At 60.7% G+C, this 19612-nt stretch overlaps 5 protein-coding genes across 5 annotated transcripts; all 5 read right to left on the reverse strand.

Moving 5' to 3' along the window:
• Nucleotides 1–428: 428 nt before the first annotated feature.
• On the reverse strand, nucleotides 429–1355 carry LDBPK_270780 (hypothetical protein, unknown function; the record flags this gene model as incomplete). Its single annotated transcript, XM_003861886.1, has 1 exon — nucleotides 429–1355. One exon carries the CDS (start codon nucleotides 1353–1355, stop codon nucleotides 429–431), a length of 927 nt encoding a protein of 308 aa, XP_003861934.1.
• A 2038-nt stretch (nucleotides 1356–3393) lies between these two features.
• On the reverse strand, nucleotides 3394–4626 carry LDBPK_270790 (isovaleryl-coA dehydrogenase, putative; the record flags this gene model as incomplete). The annotated part of the gene is made up of 1 exon (XM_003861887.1): nucleotides 3394–4626. The coding sequence occupies one exon, from the start codon at nucleotides 4624–4626 to the stop codon at nucleotides 3394–3396; it is 1233 nt and encodes a 410-aa protein (XP_003861935.1).
• Nucleotides 4627–5613: 987 nt separating this feature from the next.
• On the reverse strand, nucleotides 5614–7326 carry LDBPK_270800 (hypothetical protein, conserved; the record flags this gene model as incomplete). The annotated part of the gene is made up of 1 exon (XM_003861888.1): nucleotides 5614–7326. One exon carries the CDS (start codon nucleotides 7324–7326, stop codon nucleotides 5614–5616), a length of 1713 nt encoding a protein of 570 aa, XP_003861936.1.
• Nucleotides 7327–10472: 3146 nt separating this feature from the next.
• Nucleotides 10473–13211, reverse strand: LDBPK_270810 (hypothetical protein, conserved; the record flags this gene model as incomplete). Its single annotated transcript, XM_003861889.1, has 1 exon — nucleotides 10473–13211. The coding sequence occupies one exon, from the start codon at nucleotides 13209–13211 to the stop codon at nucleotides 10473–10475; it is 2739 nt and encodes a 912-aa protein (XP_003861937.1).
• A 1418-nt stretch (nucleotides 13212–14629) lies between these two features.
• LDBPK_270820 (hypothetical protein, conserved) lies at nucleotides 14630–18931 on the reverse strand (the record flags this gene model as incomplete). Its single annotated transcript, XM_003861890.1, has 1 exon — nucleotides 14630–18931. One exon carries the CDS (start codon nucleotides 18929–18931, stop codon nucleotides 14630–14632), a length of 4302 nt encoding a protein of 1433 aa, XP_003861938.1.
• Between the last annotated feature and the right edge of the window lie 681 nt (nucleotides 18932–19612).

The raw sequence follows: 19612 nt of genomic DNA on the forward strand, positions 1-19612 counted from the left end.
ACGGTCGCATGCAGGAGATGCCGCATGTTTCCCGAGCATGCACGTTCTTTTTTTTTTCGGTGCGCCTGTGTGTGTGGGGGCGGGTGATAGGTATGGATCTCGTCCTCCGACATGTGTCGGATCGTCGGCACGATTCGTAGTGCGCTGCTGCAAAGGTGATCATCACGACGGCAAGCCTCCTCGGCACAGCGATAGCCCATACCTGTCCGCCGATACCGAGGAGCCCGCCAGCGGTACCCGAGGGCAGGCTGCAGGGTCTTTGGCTTTCCCACACAGTGGGTGCTGGGCCGTGAGATACCACCGGCGAGGTGGTGGGCGTCAACAGGGGCCGCTTGGCCGTGACCAGTGTAGCAGCAAAGGCCCCAGCGTCAGCGGCAGTGAAAGGGAGAAAAGATATAACCTCGAGGAAACGGAAAATGACGCCGGTGCTACCCCATCTTCTTGAGCGCAAGCAGCACCTTCCCCGACGTCGAATAGAGGGAAGGGAAGAGCATGGGCGTGATGGACTGGTACACGGCGTAGCCAGGGTACTTTTTAGCAGTAAGTTGCTCCGTGATCATTGCTGTCGAAAAGAGGATGAGCAGCCCCAGCAGGGTGCACCCAGACCACTGCCACCACGCCATCGACGTTGCTCCACAGCTGCGCCCCGCCACCGCTAACATCACCCACAGAGACGCCTCACAGAAGACGTTTAGGTGTCTGCTGTAGCCGAAGACACCTGTGACACAAAACCCGTAGCAGTAAGGGGCCTGATGCGGCGTTCGGACCTTTGCGCACTGAAAGCGCCACTGCTGCTCGTCGCAGATCGTCTCAAAAGCAATGAGAGCCACCAGCAGAACTGCAAATGTGGCCTCCTTCGCCGTTGCTGGCGTCGCTGGAAACTGCATGACAGGCAGAGTGATGGCCCACAGCAGCCACGTTTGAAAGAAGGAAATGACGAAGAAGTTGAAGAGCGTCCAGACGACAGGCGAGCGGGAGAAGATGCGCCACGTGTGTACGTAATTCCACCGGTAGTCCTCGCCGCCACGGGAGTAGCCGCCGCGGCGGAAGAAGTTGAAGGTCAGGCGGCACCCCCACACCGTTATGACAAGGCCGAAGAGGGTTGCGGTGCTCAGCGGGAACGACTGCCCCGCAGCGCGCCTCACCGCAGCCCCGCGTGCCTGCTGGTGCGTGTAGTATACGTGGATCCACGTGTACACCACCGGTAGAATAGACCACGACCGGTCCACCCACGAATAGTTGTCGTTGCGGTGCGCTGCGATGAACAGCACAAGCGCTGTCAAAGTCATCAAGGTTCCGGAAAGGGCGAGGGATGTAGCCGTAACGGCTGCGACGGCACCGGAGAGAGATTCCATGCTCTTGAGGGTATACAAATATCTATTCACGTTCCGGTGGCAATCGTGCTGTTGTCCACTGCGCACTATGACGGAGCACTTACATATGAGAGTTCGTGAATGGATGCACGATCGTATGTCCGCTGCTGCGTGCACTTGTCCGAGTATAAAGGTATGCCAGCCCCTGAGCGTGTACTTCGACCGTCAACAGATGTTTACCTCGTGCTGTGCTACCTCCAGATGCGACCAGGAGAAAAGAGGACAAGAATGAAAGCGCAAAACAACCGCACTGGTGGTGGCGGGGAAAAGGGATGGGCGAAGAAGTGGTCGATGGATGCGCAGCAGATCAGAAGAGACAGAGGGCAAGGCAGAACGAGGGAGGCCGGCAGACTTGAAACGTCACACCAACCCGAGACAAAAAAAGGAAAAGGCCTTGATGGCTGACCGACTTGAAAAATGCGTTTTTTTTTTTTTGGGGGGGGGGGTTCGTGTGTGTATGTGTTCCCTTTTGCCCGTAGATGTGTATATGTGTGTATGTGGTCTCTTCGTGCCTGCACGAATGCGTGCTCGCGGCGTGCGAGCATCAGCAAAACAGGAGGAGGGTCATGGTGCGATCCGTGAAGGAGCAGGTGCGCATGAACGAGTAGTTGCACAGCGTGTCCGCGCAAAGGTGCGCCATAGCTGAACAGTTACAATCACATCGCTGAAAGAGGGAGCTCTCGCGGCTGTGGCAGGGCAGGCACAACGCGGCACATGCCCGTGTTTGCTGCATACCACCGACCGCACAGTTGCAAGGAAAGAGAATCGAGGAAAGCGTGAACGCCCAGCTGCTTAACCAAAAGGATAAAAAGGGGGCGTGCCTTAAAGAAGTGCACCCAGAGCACGTCGCTGTCATCCTCCTCGGGTTTTGCACGTTCGCACTTTCTTTTTTCTTTCCTCGTGTGCCCCTTGCTCTGCCCGTGCAACGCGAGCTGCACGCCACTCCACGCCCCTCCAGCCGGCCCCGTCACACCGGCCCACATGGCCTGGCGCGAGGCAGCGGTAGGCATACGCGGTACAGCACTGCGCCAACACAGTCACCTGGGTACGGCCTCCGTCCCAAGCGCTACACAGCCGCACCCTCCTTGAGAGTGGCGCAGGCTCCCTGCACCGCTGGGCAGAGTGAGGGCCCCGGAGGGGGAGGGAGAGGGGGGAGATGTGTTCGAGCCACGCTGGCCGCTCCGGCGCCACGCCCTCCACAACCTCACCAGCGACATCAGCAGCGATACATCGCTCTGACCTCCCCTACGTCGTCGGTGCTGGGCCCCGCCACCACCCGAGGTGGCTGGGGCACTTGGCAGGGGTATAGGGGTTGGGGGGCTGGCTCGCTTCCCCACAGCCACACACACACACACAGAGTGGGGTGCGTGCTGGGCCCTGCGACACGACGCACTGAGGGGTGCACCCTCCACCCCACCCCTCGTCGTCCTAGACGGGGAGGAGGAAGGGGCGGGCAGAAGAAAAAGGGGGAGGCGGTGGTGTGATGAGGAACTCGCCGGTCTCATGCTAACAGCGGCGCTTCTAAACATGCATGTATGTGCTCGTTTCTGGACACTGCCCCCACACCCCTTACACCTCCTTCTTTGTTGAGGCACGTGCATAGCAGACACGAACGTAAAGAAATAAAAAAGAAGAGGGAACTGCCTGAATGGCGCACGTCCCACTGAGATGGAGAGAGGCGTCGTCGTGCCCGCCCTTCTCATCCGCCCCCCCCGCCGCACACCCGACGCGCGCATTGGGCAAAGTCGCTCGTTTTTTCTCTTCTTCGCATTTGTGTGTATGTGTTGTGTGTGTAGAAATGTGGGTGTGCGTCGGTCGGTGTTCGGATTATACTTTCCTGCCATAGGTTAAAAGTAGGGCGACACGCCACCCCTTGCGTGTGATCAGCGAAGGGAGAGGTTCCACGGAAACGGTGAAAGCTTCGGTGAGGAATGTGGTGGTGGTCACGACGGTGGGTGGCGACCCCAAGGTGCAGCCGCCGTCTCGCCTCGCAGTACCTCTCCCTCCTGCGTCTACGTGTCTACTTGAGCCCCTTCAGGAGGTCCTTTGTGATGTTCTTGTGGTGTGCCTCGATGGTACCGCCACCGATCTCCAGCAGCTTCGCGTCGCGCCAGAGTCGCTCAACCGGCATACCTTGCGAGTACCCCATACCACCCATCACCTGTATCGCTGAGTCCGCGACCTTCTTGGCAATCGGTGTGGCAAACAGCTTGGCGGCATCGCTACCCAGACGGTTCTTATTGCCTGGGTGGACGTTGTGGCTGACCGAGTACACCAGTGCCTTCGCCGCCTCGGTGTCGGCGTAGCCCTCTGCGATGTAGCGCTGGATCTGGCCGAAGTTAGAGATGGGCTGGCCAAATGCTTTCCGCTCCGACGCATATGACGTCATGAGCTCTACAGAGCGCTCCGCGATGCCGACCGCCATGGCAGCCAAGGTGACGCGCTCCAGCTCTAGGTTGCGCATCATGCCCACCATGCCCTTGCCCTCCTCACCGAGCAAATTCTCCGCCGGGACAACGACGTCTTCCAAGAAGAGCTGGCACATATGAGATGCGCGCATGCCGCATTTGTCAATCTTTGGGCCCTGTGTGAAGCCCTTTGTGCCGCGCTCTACCGTGAAGGCTGTGATTTTGCCGTCCACCTTGGCGTAGATGAGAAACACGTCGGCGACCGTGCCGTTCGTGATCCAAATCTTACTGCCGTTCAACACGTAGTTGCCGTTGCTGTCTTTCTTCGCGGTCATCCGCATTCCCAGCACATCGGTGCCAGCGCTCGGCTCTGACATGCCCATGGCGCCAACGTGCTCGCCCGTGAGCACCTTGGGCAGCCACCGCGCCCGCTGCGCCGGCGAAGCACTGTAATAGAAGTTGTTTACAAAGAGCATGGAGTGGGCGAGGTAGGCTAGGCAGAACCCGGGGTCATACTTGGAGAGTTCGTGGTGGATGATTACAGCAGCCACAGCGTCCATGCCGGCGCCGCCGTCTGCCTCGGGAACTGTCACACCCATTACACCCAGATCGCCAAGCTGCTTGAAGAGGTCGCGGTTGAAGTGGCCGTTGATGTCGTCCTCCCTGGCGTGCTTGTCGACCACCTCACGAGAAAACTTGGCCACGGTCTCACGCAAGGCCGCGTGCTCTGGTGTCGGGTTGTACAGATCCATGAAGGCACGGCTCGCAGACGTCATGGTGGCGGCCGCTGTCCACCCGCACGTAGCGGAGCGGCGGCCGAGCGACGACTGCAGCACACGACGCATGATACTAAATCCGATGATCGGCAAGAGCGATGACACAACCAATCGGCCGAGAGAGACACACGAGCAGAGAGGCGCTGAGGGCGAGAGACCGACAGGAAGCGAAGGCAGTACTGACTAGCGGCCAGCACAAGGTCGAAGCACCTATGAAAAGAGAAGAAGGAAGATAAACGCACTGTGAGGTTAAAGGATGCTAATGAATAATGAAAGGTGTTGATGAGGGACGACAGGGGGGGGGCATCCGAATCAACGGGAGAGAGAGAGGCATGCGATGCGCGCGTAGGGGGTGGTGTGCAGGAGTGCGTGTCGTTCGCGTATGGCCCATACGGATATATGCGTGCATATGCATGAGAGAAGAGGCAGATGTGGGCGAATCATTGGTGGAAAAATAAAAAAAGGCATGCACCTATGTCGCCCGAGGCGAATCAGCACAGCGATCCCGACAGCTAACATAGAGAGAGGCCTGCTCGCGTGCGTCTCACGCCGGGCAGAGCAACAAAGCAGCAGTATACTGTCAGTTGTCCCTCCACACAGAGCGCGGGGACAACGTAGCAACCCCCATACCATAGCCGAAGAGGAAGGAGCCGCTCTGCGTGCTCGAGCGCCAACAGCCGTAGGGGTGCGTGGAGTCACCCCTATTATTTCTTCTTTGGGCGATCCGGCTTGCCGGTTTGTGAGCAACGCTTGTCGGTGGAGTGCACTGTTCTCCTTGGGATGAGGCGAGAGAGAGGCTGGCTACGCGATCCCGTGCAGCCGTGTTTTGGCAGGGCGTGCGTGGCGGCAGTCACTTACAGGGCCAGGTAAGGGCGACGAGGCTGCAGTCTCAGCAGCCGCAAAGGTGTCCTGCAAGGAAGGGGGAGGGGAGGTGACCGGGGGGGGGGGACAGCGATGCAGCTGCGTGTCTGTCATGCCCACCAAACTACGCCGTTTCCTTTGCTTTTCCTACGCTGCTGCTACCCCGTCGTCGTCCCCGTCGTCCTCCCCATCGCTTTACTCTGTCCTCGCCTGGTGTACCTCGTCGGACTGATTGAGTCGCTTCTCCCCCTCGAAAGCCGCCGGCGCCGCTTTTCGGGAAAGGATGGCGGCCAGCCGCATAAAAGCTCCGACATCTTCATCCTCGGCTCCTGCGCTGTGGCAATGACTCAACCGCCGCTCCGCCTCCGTTAGTCGCGCTGTGTCCACAGATGTCATGATGTTCCTTACGTTCTCCGTCAGAAGGCCAATAGACGTGCTCGTCGTCAGCCTGTGTCCATCGTCTTGGGTGCTCACTCGAATGGCACGGCTCAGCTCGACTGAGAAGCGGCCACGAATACCCAGCACAGCAATGCACTGCTCAAGCGGCGCAAAGACGGGGCCGACAGGGCTCGTCACCTCCTCTACTTTCCCAGCGTCTGCCGTCTCCGCGTTGGCAGCTCCCTCCGCGATACCGCAGCCGATCTTCCGACTCAGCCCCCGCACGTGCGCGGCAGCGCGCAACGAGCCCACGGACGGAGGTCCTTCCCGGTGCGGGAAGAAGCCGTAGTCGGGGCACCGACCGAATACGTAGCTTCGCAGGCTCCATAGCGCCGCCGCTAGAAGCTGCGTCCCTTCCTTGGCGCCGCCGCCCCCACAACCGCCGCCACCGCGCAGAAGCGCCTTGGTCGTCTTGCGCTTGTTGCGTGGGACGCGCAAGAGCTGTGTCGCCATGGAGCCACTACGCGCGAGCACCGCGCGCAGAAACTCCACATCCAGCTCGAGGTGTCCTCCGGAGATCAGGGCACGGCGGAAGTAGCCCTCGTTCACGCGTAGATGGCGGTACCGCCGCCACAGCGCGATGCTGTCGCCTCCGATGCCCTCGTAGTAGTCGTCGCCGGAGAGCAGCATCAGGAACACAAAATCGATGCGGTAGGAAGGGAGCAGCTCAGCTGGCAGTGGAGGGTTCGGCACGGCCTGGGACCAGTGGTTCATCAGCTCCCACAGAGACGTGAGGCTGAGGTCAAATGGGTCGATCAGGGTGTAGTACGAGTACGGGACAGCCACCATGGCGACCAGGATGAGGTCCGAGTCGTTGCCCACCATCGTCACGACATCGTCTTGGCTGTAGCTGCCATCGGCGACTGTCTCAGCCCAGAGCCTGCGTAGGAGCGCAGACATCTTCACCTCACCCTCCCCCGGCTCGCAGCACCCGCTTACGATCAGCTTCGCCCAGGAGTAGTGGGCCTTGCGCTGCTGAAGGTATGTTGTGATGTACTCCTCGCAGGCGAGCACGAACTCTGCCCCGCAGAGGATCTCCTCACGGTGCAGGGGCACTTCGCCCAGCACAGGGTCGCACGTGTACCACGGTGAAACACGGATGCTGCTGTTTCCGCTGCCCTTCGAGGAGGCGACTGCTGTGGCGGGACGAGGCGGGTGTACAGAGAGGGAGTTGCGGCGCTCCTTCTGCGTCTTGAGCTTCGCAATCGGCGCCACGCCGTCGTACACAAGGACCAGCGTGTCGCGGGCCCGCACACGCGTGAGCAGCTCATCCATCTTTGCTGTCACCGCGCGCAGCGTCGCTGCAGTCGTCGGCCTCGTGGGGTCGTATGCAATATGCAGCACGGCATTCATGTCCACCAGAAGATGGCGCGGGTTCGCCGCGTAGCAGTCTGCGCGCGCATTTTTGTTGGGGAATGCATACTGGATGCTGTGGTGCTCCACATAGCTCCAAAGCCCCTTGACGCCCATGCTACGCTATTAGAGTCACCCTCGCCTTTCTTCGATGGCGGTGGCTCGAGCTCTCGAGAAGTTCGATGCGGGTTCAAAAGGTTGATCGGCTGCAGTCAGCGATGAAGAAAAAAATGGAAGGAGAGGGAGATGTTATGCAACAACGAGAAGCCCTCGCCCACAGAGAAACACAGCGGCAACGCGAGCGCGGGCAGACGCTGGACTCGCCATTTACACGTGGCTCAGCTCTGCTGATGGTAGCACAAATGACCTTTAGCAGAAAATGTGGTGATTATAGAAGACCTACCACGCGCTCTCGCCGGCACACACACACACACAGCAGCGGCACCACATGCGCCCGCACGCTGGCCGTGGCATGCTTCCCGTCTCTTCGCTGTGGCGTCGACGGTGATGCAGCACCTCATCTCTGTCTCTGCGTGCGCATCAAACTTGGCTCTCGCAGCGATGCAGCCCCTCGGGTCCTGATCCACCGTCCATAGAGCCTTTTGCTTCTTTTTCGTTTCCCCCTTTCGTTTCCCGCTCCCCCACACCCGAAGGGAAACCCTCGCAGCACAGCGAGGGCCGTGGCAGTCGGCATCGCCACAATACGACAAAGGAGGCAGGGAAGGGTCTTGGTTTGTGTCAGCGTGTGCCCCTTGCTCTGCCCGTGCAACGCGAGCTGCACGCCACTCCACTCCCCTCCAGCCGGCCCCGTCACACCGGCCCACATGGCCTGGCGCGAGGCAGCGGTAGGCATACGCGGTACAGCACTGCGCCAACACAGTCACCTGGGTACGGCCTCCGTCCCAAGCGCTACACAGCCGCACCCTCCTTGAGAGTGGCGCAGGCTCCCTGCACCGCTGGGCAGAGTGAGGGCCCCGGAGGGGGAGGGAGAGGGGGGAGATGTGTTCGAGCCACGCTGGCCGCTCCGACGCCACGCCCTCCACAACCTCACCAGCGACATCAGCAGCGATACATCGCTCTGACCTCCCCTACGTCGTCGGTGCTGGGCCCCGCCACCACCCGAGGTGGCTGGGGCACTTGGCAGGGGTTTAGGGGTTGGGGGGCTGGCTCGCTTCCCCACAGCCACACACACACACACACAGAGTGGGGTGCGTGCTGGGCCCTGCGACACGACGCACTGAGGGGTGCACCCTCCACCCCACCCCTCGTCATCAGGGAGCGCAAAATGCAAAGAAGCAAAATACTAAGGTGCACAGCGACTTTCCACACGAAAAATTATATGAAAACCACAGGCGCTCTCGTGAAGCGCGTTGGAGTTAGAGCGAACGATAAACATCGACCTTCGCGGCTAGAAGGCGCGCGTTCGCAGCTCAGCAGATGATCCTAACGGAGGAGCAGGATGACGCTCTGAAGACCACGGCGGCTCCAACGCATGGCTGGAGAGCGGCGAAGACGACTCGCGATTGCCGCAACGCGGCCTGGGCGGGGGGCAACCCCCCTCCCCCCACCACCACCTGAATATTCTTTTTCTCTTCAGCTTTCGCCGCAGGATGGGCGGCTTCACGTGCAGCTATGGAGGAAGGGCCACTGCATGGATTCTAGGCCGGTACCGGGCCATGTCCCGCTACACCCACCCCCGAGGCACCGTCATCTTTTACGGACCTCACAGCAACCGGCTATGCAGCTGACGTAGGGCAGCGCAAAGGCGGCCCGCCAGGTTGCTTCTTCCAGCCTTCTTGCTTGCCTCGATGCTGCGAGGACCGTCAATAATGTGCGACGCACGCACACACACGCACAAAGGCGAACCCAGCCCAAATACATGACTGATGCATCAACACGTATACGTACGACAACAGGGGGAATGGGCGAGGCCTGGTCCTGGCCGCACGTCTGCGTAACGGATAAAGGCAACTCGCGAGCGTAGCGGAGGCGTCGTCAAACATGCCCTCCCTGATTCGGGCGGAAGGAAGAGCGTCTGCGGCCAGCTGTGTGCACCAGCAACGTGCATCACATTCCGCTCATTCTTTGGCCTTCTTTCTTCATCGAGTCGCACAACAAGAGAAAGAAAGCAGAGTGAGGTCTGTGTGCGTGTGCGTGTGTGTGTGGAATGGTGGAGGAGAACAGAAACGAACCAGCAAGGGGTCCGCTTGTGCAATCCTTCCTTCGGGCGCGTCGTTGCACCTGTGCGTCTCCACAGAAGACACGCGCACACGCCTACCCAGTAGTCGCGTAGGCGCTCCGCAACGTGCAGGTGCTGCCGGCTCCGTTGTGGCTGAAGTTCGGCTGAGTTGATGAGCCGAGTGCAGGTTTCACATTTCTCTGCTCACGCCCTGCCTGTGAGTGATCCTTGGCACCATTGGCTGCCAAGCCCTTCTGAACGAGATGTTCCTTGATGGACGGTGGTGGCTGATGCTTCAGACGGGAGATTGAGTGAGACGGCCGGTGCCAACATACATGATAGACGAACGCCAATGGGCACCACGGCATCCCACTTGTCACAAGATGAAAAGAACGAGCAAGACGGGGGGAAGTCCAAGGATGAAGAGGAGACAGAGCGCAGCGGGAGAGGGAGGATGCGTACCCGCACGTCGAGCCCAGTGCCCGAGTCACAGTCGCCGAAATGTCCCATGCACGCAGACGCCTGATGCGCAAGTGCCGCCATTGTGCACGGCCTCTTCTCATGGTATCCGATGTCAGTTTTCGCTGCGGGCGCACATGGCTGCGATTCGGGCCGGTTGGCGTGCAGCCCACACCGCCTCCCTGGGGAATCAGAGATGCGCTCGAAAACAAAAAGTAAAAAAGGGACCGTAGAGGCAAAGAGGCAGCGAGCCGACGGCGCTGTGTTGTCGCATGCTGTCCTACAGTCCGTTGCATAGGTTCACGTCAAATTTACTTGCTGCCTCTGCATGGCCGCCCCTCTTCCCGCCATTTGCGCGCGTGATCGGTGAGGTGGGATGCAGTGGCTGCGGCAGCCTTAAAGGAGTCGTAGGAAACGGGGCTTTTCTTTCGCGTTTGTCGCCTTTCAGCGCGTGCGGGTGTACCTCCGTGCACCGCAGGGCTGAGCAAAGGCAAGCCGCAAGTGACGCACCGTGACAACCCTTTTCATGCACACACACACACACACAATCTAAAAGGACAGAAGAAAATGGCAAGAGTCGCTTAGTGTGTGTCACGGTCTGCAGCATATGGCACGCACGCAGACGTCACAGGCTGTGCCCGCTTTGCAGCACCTGCTTAATGCCGCGCTGCACCATTAGCCGCAAAATAGGTGCACCGAGGGTGCACAAGACGTTTAGCTTCCTCACTGTTGTTGACACCCGGAAGGAACCCACAGAGACGGTCGTCTTTTGAAAGGCAGCATGCATTTTGCCGGAGGTCATCAGCCATATGCACACCCTTCCTTTCACGCGGACATTGGCAGCCTTGATTGTGGCGGTGCCGCGCGTAACACCCGTGGTGTACTGGTCTTGTTCACTGCCACGCCGCGTACGCGCCGCCGCACGCCAGTAAGACCCCGGTATTCGTCGCTGCGAATGCTGCGCCGTGCGTGCTTGCCGGGCGGCATCGGCTTCACCAATGTACGCAAACTGGATCGCCTCCAGCGACATCGCCTTTAGGTTAAGCTTCGCCTGCAGTCGTGTTCCATCCTCGCAAAACTCGAGAGAACACTTGTCCTCGCGGAAGCTGAGCTCGGTCAGCTTGATAGGTGAGGTGGAGAGCAGAATCGGGCCGAGCAAGGGTACCTCCACCGGTTCCTCCGTCATGCCCTCCACCAGCTCTTTGCCACATAGCGCCTTCCCGAGCACGTGCAGCAGCCGCTGCAGAATGACTGTGGCGTTGTCACGCAGCTTGGGGCACTCATCGTGGATGCACCGCACAAGCGCACAGCGAGACTTGGAGCCGAACACCTCCTCGTATGGAGCCAGCATCGTCGCTATGGTGCCCCAGCGCTCCTCCTCGGCGTTCAGGAAGGTTACGGGGTCTAAGCTTGAGCATCCACTGTGCGCGGCAGGAATGGCCAGCGTTCCCGCGTTGGATGGTCGCTCGTCGTGCGGCGCGCCCGCATCACCGTCATCCGCGCCACTGCCCTCGACTGGTATATCCTCACAGCTGTTGTGCGCTGCCTGCTGCCGTTCGGTGCTCTGGGCTGTGCCGTTCAGCGCACTTGCCTCGTTGCGGGCAGCGGCTCGCGGCAGAGCAAACCCTGGCGAGCATACCACGTTGGGGCGACCGTTGCTGCTCTTCTTCTGCCTCGGCGACAGCACGGGCGTGTGCTGGGAAGTCGCACGAAAAATCAAGTTGCCTATTGAAGTCCGGCTGCGGATGCGCTGCCACACCGTCTCCGAAGTCGTGAGAGGATGCGGCTTGCGCCCCTTGAGCGTTTTGCGGGCCGCATCCCGCATGCTGGACTGCGCGCTCAGCGCATTGGAGGAGGCCGCGTTGTCGTCGTCGCCCGAGATCTGACGTGTCCCGTTGGTGGCGCCGTAGGCCGTGCTCGTGTTCGCGGTCGCGCCGGGTTGCCTGTCCGCATAGGGTTTGGGTAAGCAGGTGCGTCTGCGGTGGTGAGATTGCAATGCGAATGACGCCTGTGCGCTGAGCAACTCCTCGGCGTTCGCGTCGTTGACCTTGTCACCGCTGCCACAGTTAGGCGCCACGCTGGAGCCCGGATCAAACGGCTCGTGGGCCTCGCTCTCCTCCCCCACGAACGATGGATAGGTCATCTGCGGGGATGGCGGAGCAGCCAAGGCGCTTGTCTGGCTACCAACCAGACCGTTCACGACAGGCTCGTGGGCTTCGCCTTCCGCCGCCAACCGCGCTGCCGCGGCGCTTTCCGGCCGAGACATATGCGCATGTGGCAAGACCCCAGTTGAAGCTGGCGGCGGCGTCGCTAACCGCAGCAGCGGGTTCTTGAAGGTTGCTTCGTCGAAAACGTGCAGAATGCCTTCGCACTCCCGTCGCGCCTCAGCCGGACCCACACGAATTGCCTCAGGTGCCCACGCTATAATCGGTGCTGCACGTGGTGGGTCGTTGCGCTGCACATACACGACGCTCGCGGCGGCGCTGTCCCCGCCGTCACCAGCGGCACCGCTACCGTTGAGCCCACCCGCTGGCCGCTCTTCGGATGCACCACGCGACGACGCACGAGAGCGTTTGTCGGTATTTCCTCCCGATAGCGAAGCGGACGCGGTGTTGCTGACGGGGTGCAGCTTTCTGCTCGGCTGCAGGTCCAGGAAGCAGGTCCCGTTGTTAGATGCGGCGAGCGAGGTGCTGCACACCTGCGACCAGCTCTCACGTCTCAGGCCATTGACGTCGTTGCTGTCACCGTTGATCGTGGCCGTGGCTGCCTCGTAACTAGTCGGCTCCTCGAGTAGAGGGAGGTCCATGAACGCCATCTCCGCTAAGTCGCGCGAGGGCAGCAGCGTCGCGCGGTCCCAATCTGATGTGTCCACGATGAAGAGCCCCACCGTGTCGTGGTACTCCTGCAGCTGCGAGAGATTGCCAAAGTGCCCAGGCCGAAAGGCGGAGGCCGCCCGCTCCTCCAGCGACTCCTTCAAGCCCGCGAACGCCGTTGCCCGTTTGGCGCTCGGTAGTTTTTCGCTCGTGAAGAGGTCGTGCTGCTCTTTGAGATACGCGAAACCGTTGTAGTCGGGGTTCAGTGCCTCGTAGGCGCGCTCCGCTGCCTCGTCTGTGCCGTCGGTGTTGCTAATTACCGCCATGAGCTCATCATAAGGGGCGTACGGGTAAAGGGCTTGCAGGTAGAGCAGCTGCTCGCGCGGCGTCGTCATACTCTTCCTGGGGTGCGCCGATCTTCTGTCGGCCTCCTCCGGCGCCATCTCTGGCCCGAGATATAGGCTGCTCCCGACACGCTGTGTCGTGACGGACGAGGAGCCCGTCGCCGACTCCTTGGTGGCGCCGTGTCGAGACGAGCGTGGCATGTCCATTACTGCAGCGGAGGGGGGGAGGGGGGAGCACAGAACACGTGACGCTGAAAGCGACACCAACCGAAGCAAACAAAAAAAAAAGAAGACAACGACAGCTCAATCCCCCCACGTTGTAATTCTGTAATCGTGCGTGTATGAATGCGCGGCGCAACCATGTTCAAGTCTCCTCCTGGAGCGAATGTGGCAGGGCAGTGGCGACGTTGTTCGGGTGGGAGGGGAGGGAAGCAAGTGTAAGTAATCGAGTGAGGTAAAGAAGTATGCTGGCAAACAAAGGGATGGAGACGGCAAGACCAAAAGGGCGATTGAAAGTGGCAAGGCCGAATATATATATATATATATATATGTATGTGTGTGTGTGTGTGTGTGTAATATATGATGGAGGGAAAGATAAGGATCGACAGCGCGCTCAGTGAGAAGCAGAGACACGAGCGGGGTCAGGGCAGCGCATGTGAGCGGCAAGAGAGAAGCCGCAAAGCTTAACGGCGCAAGAAACAGTGTCCCCCGGTCCCGTGCTGCTTGCTGAAAATTGGGCACTTCCGATACGAGATAAAAGACAGGCGCGGCGCGGCAGGGAAAGGGCAAACGGCAGCAGGGTTTCTGTTCCGTGTGCACAGGGAGAAGCAAGAGATCTGTGAGGCGGTGGGATACAGAAGTGGAGAGTGCGCCATCATCCGTGCATGAGAGAGGGGTCAAAGGGCAACGAGGGTCAACACAAGCATGTGGTGGGTAAGAGAAACGCAGAGTGCACCTCAGAGACAGGAGCGAGGACCACAAGACAAGCCGACAGCATGGAAGGCGAACACCACCATAGCGATGCCCTGCCGAGGAGAGGCGAATAAATGGAGGGATTCAGGAGGAAGACGCTACGGCACAAGGAAGGTCGCTCGTCTCGTCTGCAGACGGCACTTCTACACGAGCAACGGGACCATGTGTCATTATTGTTGTTTTTCACCCGCGTTGTGTTGTCAAATATCTGGAGAGTACTCGATGGAGCAGCAGCAGCAGCAGCAGCCTCCGATGATCTATCCCCTCCCATCTCTACATGTCCGAGCCCCCTTCCACACCACGCGGATGGCGGAGAGGGCCCTCTGGAAAGGGGGTGGAGAGAGGAAGGGGGTCGATGAAAGGAACTGAAAAGGTGAGAAACCAACAGCCAAGAAAGGAAAAAAAAGCAGCATGAGCCGTCTCCGCGCATGTGGCAACACAGTAACGCAGAGAGAGAAAAGGCGGTTCCCTCTACCCCCACCCCTGCACAATGGCGGATGGGTGTCGGCGCAAAAGGAAACGAGAGAGGGAGGGATAGAGGGCTGCCTACAACGCACACATCTCACAGAGTAATCGTGGGAGTCACGGGAGAGGAAGAACGGCGTAGAGCGCGCGCGAGAGAGGCAAGCTGATGGTGAGGCAGCTCGGCGGCCTCATGGGGCGGAGATACAAGGAGGACCTCTCGACCACGTCATCAGCTCAGATACGGCGGCATCGAGCTCTCGCATGAGGCATTCGGCAAGCATGCCGTGACGCCTCGACTCCGCTCTTGTTGACGATCCCGTGGGGTGCGCAATGCTGTGGTCGCAGGAGAGTGCTGTGGGAGGTACTGCAAGGCAGAGCCCTTGCTCGTATGCCCTTATGCGCCTCCGTACCCAGCTCAGCTGCTGTGTGCACTCGTGCGAAAAGATCCGCGGGTGATACGCCACGATACTCTCGAGCAGGAGGATGTGCATCCATGTCAAGACGACAAGTCGCACGCCGCACAGGAGATGCGTGCGCACGCGGCTGGGGCCAGCGAGCACAAACGGGTGGGAAGGGAGAAGTTGCTGCACGTAGGTGTCCATCGGTGAGGTCACTGCCGTGTCTCCATCACGACTCACCACGGGTGCTGCGTCGAGGCCATCACACATTGAGGTGACGGTGTCGCGCAGGAAGATGAGCGGACGCTCCGTGCTTTGCGTGGTGCCGTCGAGCCAGTGCCTCTCGCGTAAGCTTGCTTTCAGATCACCCATGGCCAGCTCCAATGCGGCTTGGTCTTCTGACGCCACAGACGGCTCATCACTCAGAGACACGCGTTGCTCCACAGGCAGAGCGTCTGAGAGCGCAGCCTGCAAGCACCACCATAGACGCTCTTGAGCCCGCTCGCACCTGGCGGGTAGGGGTAGCTTACCGCACAAGTGAGTTGCAAACAGCTGGAGACGCCACACGTCTAATAGGACCCCCCGAATCGGCCGATGGCACTTGCTCATCCGTGATGTCGCCGGGCTCGGCTCCGCGGCGTAGCAGTGCACACAGCGCCACATCAGCGGCAGGAGCAGTGCCAATGCCCGGTCCTGGGCAGCAGCGAGTGCATACGTGCAGCTGGATGACTCCGTCGGCGGGGATGCGTTACTGACGTAGCGGCTGAAGAGGCGCCACTCCACCGCGCCGGCAATCGCTAGAGCTTCCGCCGCTGTGGCATAGGTGGATACCTCTTCGTCGCCACGCGAGTTCGGCTTCGACACCGCGCACAGAGGGAGGAGAACTTCCGCCAGGCGCTGGCAGCACTCCCAAAAGCGAAAACACAGCTCGGCGTAGACGGTCTCTGCAGCAGCAAAGGGCCGCAGCGGGGGCAGAGGCCCGAACAGCGACGACGATGCTGCGCTGTCGGTGCAAAATGTCCAGCACGGTGAAGACCGTATAGGAGGCCGTGCAAAAAGCGACGCGCAGCTCGCGTTCAGCGGCATCGCTGCTCTTGTCAGCAACGCCACCGTCTCGCACAGTGGCACAAGCACGTCCCTGCCATGTGCGGAGGCCGCTCCTGGCACGCTTTCAGCAAAGTCACTCGCGACGAAGCCCCTGATAGGGTCTGCGAACGGCCTGGGCGCTAAAAAATGTCCTCTGGCAAGAGTCATCGGTGTGTCGTCGCGGTACCACATGCGGTAGGGCGCCGCTGTCGCGCCACACAAGTCAGGCGGCAAGAACCTCCCATCCTCACCTCTGCCACGCAGCGTGTTCGCCGGTAACACGCCAGAGCGCTGCTGCCACGCGATGAGAGACTCGATGCTACACATAAGCGTGTTGGAGAGCCCTTTGGCACACTCAAAGAGCGACCACTGCGTCGACGGCGGCTCTTCGATTGCCGGTATCGGTGGCTCCTCTGTAGGGTTCGCGCGGCCGCACGGTGTAAGTGACCCGAGTGCGTGGTGCTCAGCGTCGAGATTGCGGATGTCTTTCATCTCCCATGGCGGGATGCGCGCGCGCCACTCGCTCCCGCAACCCTCCGCTGCTGCATGGTGGGTCGCGCCGGGCTGCTGCGGGGAGGCAGAACTGCGTAGACACACTGCTAGCATGTGGTACGGCCACCGCACCGACAACCTCCGCAGCGAGGCGAGAGATGCCGAGGCGCACGTGCTACTGTTGGCACTCGGGGAGAACAACGCGTTGAGAAGCAGCACCTGAGCAGCCTCCAGCGACATCGACGTGCCGGGAGCAGAGGTGCTCGCCGCCCACCACATACGGCGCCGCCACCGCTCCCGCTGCGCCCATGCTTCCGCGTACGAGGGGATGGTCCTACTGGGCGCGGCGGTGCTGTGCGTTTGCGCCTGCTCCAGTGCAGCGCAGAGAGCCTCCGGTAGCACGGACTCGCCGATCGCGTCGGCCAAGGACCCCAGAAGAGGCACCGGATGTGCATCATCACTCCGCACCCGCGCCGTCCTGTTCGGGTCGAGCGACTCCGCCATGATCACGAGAAGATCCGTCTCCAAATTCATGACGGGGTATGGCGACACACCAGCGGCTGCTCTCTGGTGAGAGCCGTCAAGTTCCGCTACCGTCTCTGCAAGCATCTCTCGCCATATCTGCTGAAAGGGAAACCTTGGCGAAGTGAGGTGAGCAGGAGGCGACGTTGGACATCCACGTAGTTGACTGGCTTGGTCACTGCGCTGCAGCCACTCATCCAACAGGTTAGCGATGCACCAGTGCAACAGCAGCGCGTCCCCAGCGAGTTCGCAAAGAAGATGCGTCACGCCTTCGTCCTCCTTAGAGCGCGCGAGGGTCTCCGATGGCCACTTGCTCTTCGCCATAGGGCTCCCAAACGTGTTCGTGCTTCTGTGGTGGGCCCAGAAGTGGCACCATCGTGCCAGCAGCACATCCCGCGCGTTCTCCTGTGCCGTAGACAGACATCGCCACATGTGCGACGCATCGCCGCTCTGATGCGCCTCCGTCCCCAGCCAATGTGCAAAAGAGCCGCCAGTAGTAGTGCAGGAGGAGGGAGCGTGCACGTCGAGTAACAGAGCTAGCAGCTCCCACTCCCTCTCATCCCCCATGTGATTGGCGACTAGCGAGGCCACCGTGCGCAGGCAGGCGACGAGCCGCTGCACCGAAACGAGCACTCCAGCACCTTGTCTGGCACCGAGAGAATCCTCTGTGTGGCACGCGACCGCAGAATACGTCGACAAGCTCGCCTCCTCCCCAGCAGCGACGTACTGGGTATAGAGCAGCTGCAGGAGGGCAATGCAAAGCTGAACGGCCTCGCCAACTGCGCCTTCAGGAAGTGCGTGACTCTCCCTTGAGTCCATCCCGTCGCATCTCTCCACTGCAGACCTCGGGAGCATCTTCATCCACCACCGCAGCGCAGAGCCGCGCATTCGACCGCCGAACTCCGCCGACAGTTGGCAAAACAGAGCGGGTGTCAGAAAGCGCAGCAGCTCACTGGCGTCTGCGTCTCGCGCTCTCTCCGTTGGCTGTTGTGCAAGACGCCAGACGGTACAGCGCAGTAGAACGTACTGCTCCTCAGGCGACCGTCTTCTCCACACGCGGCATCTGTTCGGTACCGCCACCGAAAAGACACTGCTGCTGAGCGAAGCGTCGACAGCAGCGTCTGCTGCTCCAGCCGCAGGTGGTGCGCATCGACAGCGTGCACCGCCCTCCCTTTCTGCGCCCCCGGCACGGTAGAGGATGTCCTCGGTGAGCAACTCCTGGACCAGGAATGCCGCAGAGACGTCTGCAGCGCACCCCGCCGGTCGGTGAGCGCTGGCAGCTGGAAAGAGTCGACTGTACACGTGTAGCAGCTCAGACAACGTAAAGGAGATCCACGGAGTATGAGAAACCATGCCCAGCAGCCACAGCGGTGTATGCGGCGCTGCCACACGCACGCGCGCATTCACGTACACCTCGAGGAGGAAGAGCACCTGCAACGCCATCGGCCGCGCAGAGGCGGGTGAGGTGCTGCAAGCCTCGCCGTCTTTCTGTCCACGGCGCTCCAAAACGCTCCATGCATCTCCACGGGAGGCCATGACTGGGGCCAGGGCCCTCTCCGCCGCGGCAAGAAAGGCGCGCATCGTTCGTTGAGTATGATGCAGCTGTAGAATATGCACCATACCCGCCACCGCGGCCAGCTGCTTGGCAGCAGCGCATCTTGGTCGGCTTCCTGCGTGCACCGGCGAGGTGGATGCCGTTGCGCTACCGCGGTCCCGCGTCAGTGAGGTGAGGAACAACTTAAGGATGTAGGCGGTGATCATGTAATGCGCTACGCGTAGTCTTGATAACCCCGCGAAGACTCGCGTCAGCTGCGTTGAGTCATAGTGGGGTAGCAAAGGTGCAAGACTCAAGAAAAAGGTCGTCGTGGAACCTGGCAACTGGCAGTCCAGCTCTCCGAGAGCAGCGACCGTAATGCTTGCATCGACCGGGTCGTACACGCGAAGGTAGCACACGGCTTTACTCGCAAGTAGGCACAGCCTCCATGCGTGCATGAGGCAAGTCGGTGGTCCCGTGTCTCTCCCTGTGTACTGCGCATTGCGGAACGGCAACAAGCGACAGAGCGGGGCCACGGTGCGGGAGTGCAATGTGGAGAGAGTGAGGAGAGGACGGTGCTCGAAGACAGGACGAGCATGAGACGCACAGAGATCGCGCAGCGCCGGCGATCTTCAAATTTGTTTGGCTCGCCCTTGCCCCCGAGCGGACATAAAACGACTAACCCGAAAGCCCAAGACCTCCTTTTGGCTGATTGTCCTTCCTACTTCATCCGTGTGCTGGCTCCTGAGAGCGTGCGATAGGGAGGCACGGCATGAGAGAGCGTGAGCAAAGCGCTGCCGTGTAACGTCGAGCATTCGGTTGGCTCGCAGCACAGCGAGGGCCGTGGCAGTCGGCATCGCCACAATACGACAAAGGAGGCAGGGAAGGGTCTTGGTTTGTGTCAGCGTGTGCCCCTTGCTCTGCCCGTGCAACGCGAGCTGCACGCCACTCCACGCCCCTCCAGCCGGCCCCGTCACACCGGCCCACATGGCCTGGCGCGAGGCAGCGGTAGGCATACGCGGTACAGCACTGCGCCAACACAGTCACCTGCGTACGGCCTCCGTCCCAAGCGCTACACAGCCGCACCCTCCTTGAGAGTGGCGCAGGCTCCCTGCACCGCTGGGCAGAGTGAGGGGCCC

This window comes from Leishmania donovani, chromosome 27, assembly GCF_000227135.1.
Source record: "Leishmania donovani BPK282A1 complete genome, chromosome 27".
Classification (NCBI taxonomy): Eukaryota; Euglenozoa; class Kinetoplastea; order Trypanosomatida; family Trypanosomatidae; genus Leishmania; species Leishmania donovani.